Genomic DNA, 4,102 nt, shown 5'->3' on the forward strand with positions numbered 1-4,102 from the left:
TATATATATATATATATATATATATAAACTTCCTAAATTTTCTTACTCATGGGTGCAGAAAGCAGCCTAATGACAGCTTCCTAAAAGTGGCTTAGTAGCCAAGATGAAGTGGAACGACTTTTAGATGGATAATCTTATCAAAGCAAGCATGTTAAGCAAGAAAAGACATTAGAGATCATTTTAGATCCATCTTTATTTTACAGAGGAGAAGTCTGAGGACCAGAGAAAGTGACATTGCTGGGATCCATTTCTGTGAATAACAAATGACATTTATTTTACAGAGAATAGCAGGGAAGGAGTATGAGAATCCCTGACCGATTAACATCCAAAGTGAGTGGCATGGACCATCTCTGCATGCTGTGAAAAATGACTATTATTTCATAGATTGCCTAGACTACTTGAGAAAGCATAAAAATTGTGCTTGTTTTGAGGCATAATATGTGCCTCACACATCCCTAACCAAAGACTAGTCCTCCATAAGTGAAGGTCAATGTCTTTTCACATTGAAACTTTAGAAAAGACAAAAGGAGATGCCTACCCAATCAGCCTGATCATCGAAATCCAACTGGACAATCAATAGACAGAGAGATGTCACAGATAAATGTCTCTAAGATATGAAAGGAAATGGAAGGAATATGTGGTGTTCTGTATTTTTAAACCATAGCCATATTTTGTTGTATAGCCAGAATACCAAATTATAAGGTAATAATATTTTGTAAATAAAAAGGAGCTAATAGTATCAATAGTATCAGTAAAATAAGTGTCTCTCCCAGAACTTACCTGGAAAGCATTGAGCAGGGCAAAGATTATGTGGAATGTCAAGGAAGTGCCTTCTATGAGTGTAGCTATTCCAAAACCCCAGGTCAGTCCCAACAGTGGGGTGAGGATGGCGACATTTTTGCTGATCCTCAGGATTATGGCCACATCTTGAGACTTGGAACTGCCAATAGAGGGCCTCTGTGTGTTGACAGCCACAACCAATACCACAATAAGATTCACAGCCACAATGACCAAGGCTGGGACGGCAAAGGCTAAAAGGGCTTTGGTGTCATCCCAGTTAAGCCAACAGGCACCACGTCTCACATAGCCTTTCCCTGGCACTGTGATAGCCACAGTGGTGGCAGCAATAACTAATGGGCACCCATAGCCAATGGCAAAGCCAATGGCCATCATGCGGGACTTCATCATCCTCCGGAAAACAACCAGCAGTCCATAGATGATGAGCAGGGCTTTGAAGAGCATCCAGAAAAACAGACAGAGGTAGAAAAAGTGGCTAAAAAATGTCACCGCAACACACCAGTTGTAGTCCTGGGCCTTTTTGTTAAAGTTGGAGCCTAAGATGAACCACACATTGGCAGTCAAGAGCGACACAGCTATATTGACAACGCATACGTGCCGCATGTGTGATATGTCCGTCATGACCACCCGGGACCAGACGGTGGCTTCAATCATCAGGCAAAGAATCAAGCTAAGGATGGAGACGCTGAGCCCAATGCAGGTGATGTAGTCCAGGACTTTGTTGTGCACAGATATGGGGGACATGAGGATGGAAAAAGACGTCATCACGTTGGTGTGGTTACACCGGCATTGCACTCTATTCTTGGTGTCCAACTTTGTTTCACAGACATTCTCATCCCACCTCCTTTTCCTGGAGTGCCAGCCAACACACTTGGCTCTGGCATTCTGGGATTTGTTGATCTTCTCAAAGGTGAATAAGATTTGCTCCAATTTTTCTGGTAAAATCACTGAAAGGACCAGTCCGTTTACCAGCCTGGGAAGACGGGTGTTTTCCAAGTGGGCTTCTTTCAGGACAGCCCCCAAGGTGGGAAAAGCTATGCCAACAGCTTGGGATGCATCTGGGGGCAGCTTCCACAGCTCTTGCCTGGGGATTTCTATGATTCCTAGGATACCCTCCACTGTGTTGTTCAAGCTCATGGAGAAACGGAGACTTCTCTCTGAGGTATTGTTGTTGATGGGGAACCCTTTCGTCTGAATGAAGAATTCATCCACAATGTGCTCAGGTTCATTTTGGATGTGGAGTTGCCTCGCAAACCAATTCACTGACTGCAACAAATCGGAGCTGACATTTTTGTCTGGAATGAAAGCCCAGTTTGGAATGACCGCTGGGTCGAGGATGTGGTTGGCCACCTTGCTGTAGCTCTGCAGTGGAGAAAAGTGGATACAATACTGGGGATGTACACGCTGCGGTACAAAGTTGATTTCTAAAACCTCAAGTTTCTAAAGATCAGACGATTTGATATTATTTGACATGTTTCTCTTCAAATTCACTGTTTATTAGAATCTCATACTAGTAGGACTTCGGAGAGAGGAAAAAAGTTAGAAATGCTAAAAACGAAATATGGTAAAAAGCAATGAAATAAAATAAGATTGAGGGTTGACATATATACACTAATATGGATAAAATAGATAACTGATGATATTGATAACCTGCTGTATAGCACGAGAAACTCTACTTAATGTTCTGTGGTGACCTAAATAGGAAGAAAATCCAAAACAGAGGGGATATATGTATACTTGAAGCTGGTTCACTTTGCTGTACAGCAGAAATTAACACAGCACTGTCAAGCAACTATACCCCAATTTTTAAAAATCAATAAATATAAACTAAAAAAAATATATAAGATAAAATAAAATGAAATAAGCAAATAAGATGAAATGAAATGAGATGAACTACAGAGAAGGGTTGCCTGCATTATTATACACCCCAGGCAGCATTTCCAACTTCAATTTGTATAACCCAAGTTTTCCATGAGATATTAATGACTGTTTAAGGAGGAAACAGTCCTATGGAAATCCAAGTACAGCACACCATGTCCTTATCCTCCGCCCCACCCTTGTGAAGAATGCCAAAGTTTATTAACACATTTAAAGCTCTATAAAGTCCTGCTATAAGACCTACTTGGCTTCATTTACCCCAGAATTCCTATATCTGCTGTACTACAGATCTCTCTTTTAAGAAATGAAACCTCTGCTAACATTTCTCAGTACAATTACATTTTACAAAAATAAAATTTGGGAAACTTTACAGTAGTCAAAGTCTTCCTCACAGGATCATTATGTGATAAGTTCCTTGAAAATATTCAGTCTGTACAAAAACCTGTACTAAAAATGTTCTTATTTCTTGAAAAGGGTTTCCCTGATAGCTCAGTTGATAAAGAATCCACCTGCAATGCTGGGGACCTCGGTTCGATTCCTGGGTCAAGAAGATCTGCTGGAGAAGGGATAGGCTCCCCACTCCAATATTCTTGGGCTTCCTTTGTGGCTCAAGTGGTAAAGAATCCGCTTGTAATGTGGGAGACCTGGGTTTGATCCCTGGGTTGGGAAGATCCCCTGGAGAAGGGAAAGGCTATACCCACTCCAGTATTCTGGCCTAGAGAATTCCATGGACTGTACAGTCTATGGGGGTCACAAAGAGTTGGATGTGACTGAGTGACTTTCTTTCACTATTTCTTGAAAATGTCCATAAACTAGGATGAATCCACTCCCAAAACTGAAATGAGTTGTTATTCTGGTTATGATAGTTTTTACCCTGAAAACTATTTTGAAACTATTAAAGTACAAGATTTTGAAACAAAAAATTGTCAGATTTTTGAATGAAATTAACATAGAATACCTTCATTTTCTCTCGGGTGACATTATCAGACAAATCTGTTGAAATGTTTTTTAGTAACTCCACTATAAATGCAATATTTCCAGACGTTGCTTCTGATGATTTCACAGCATTAATTATGCAGGCATAATCCAGTGGACAATTCTTTTGGATTCCTTGAGCTACACTCCTGATGGGCTCTGGGGTTTGGTAGTCAAGAATGTGCAGAGTTATAGACGGTGCTGCCACGGAGAGGCGTGATGCACTGTTTGAGTCCTGTTTGTAAAAAGATGGTTATTTCACTCAAAAATGATTAAGCACCCAACATGTCAAGGAGATCCAACCAGCCCATCCTAAAGGAAATCAGTCCTGAATATTCATTGGAAGGATTGATGCTGAAGCTGAAACTCCAATACTTTGGGCCACCTGATGTGAAGAACTGACTCATTTGAAAAGACCCTGATGCTAGGAAAGATTGAAGGCAGAAGAAGA

General features: G+C 40.7%; 1 protein-coding gene across 1 annotated transcript in view; it reads right to left on the reverse strand.

Annotated features, from left to right (window-relative positions):
* The window catches only part of GPR115 (G protein-coupled receptor 115), a 17,067-nt gene that overhangs the window by 7,625 nt on the left and 5,340 nt on the right, over positions 1-4,102 (reverse strand). The window contains exons 4-5 of the mRNA XM_010863045.1: positions 3,635-3,886; positions 781-2,160 (exon numbers count right to left, since the gene is read on the reverse strand). Coding sequence (XP_010861347.1) covers positions 781-2,160; positions 3,635-3,886 — 1,632 coding nt within the window. The remainder of the gene's footprint in view (positions 1-780; positions 2,161-3,634; positions 3,887-4,102) is intronic.

Source organism: Bison bison, unplaced genomic scaffold (genome assembly GCF_000754665.1).
Source record: "Bison bison bison isolate TAMUID 2011002044 unplaced genomic scaffold, Bison_UMD1.0 scf7180017864487, whole genome shotgun sequence".
Lineage (NCBI taxonomy): Eukaryota > Metazoa > Chordata > Mammalia > Artiodactyla > Bovidae > Bison > Bison bison.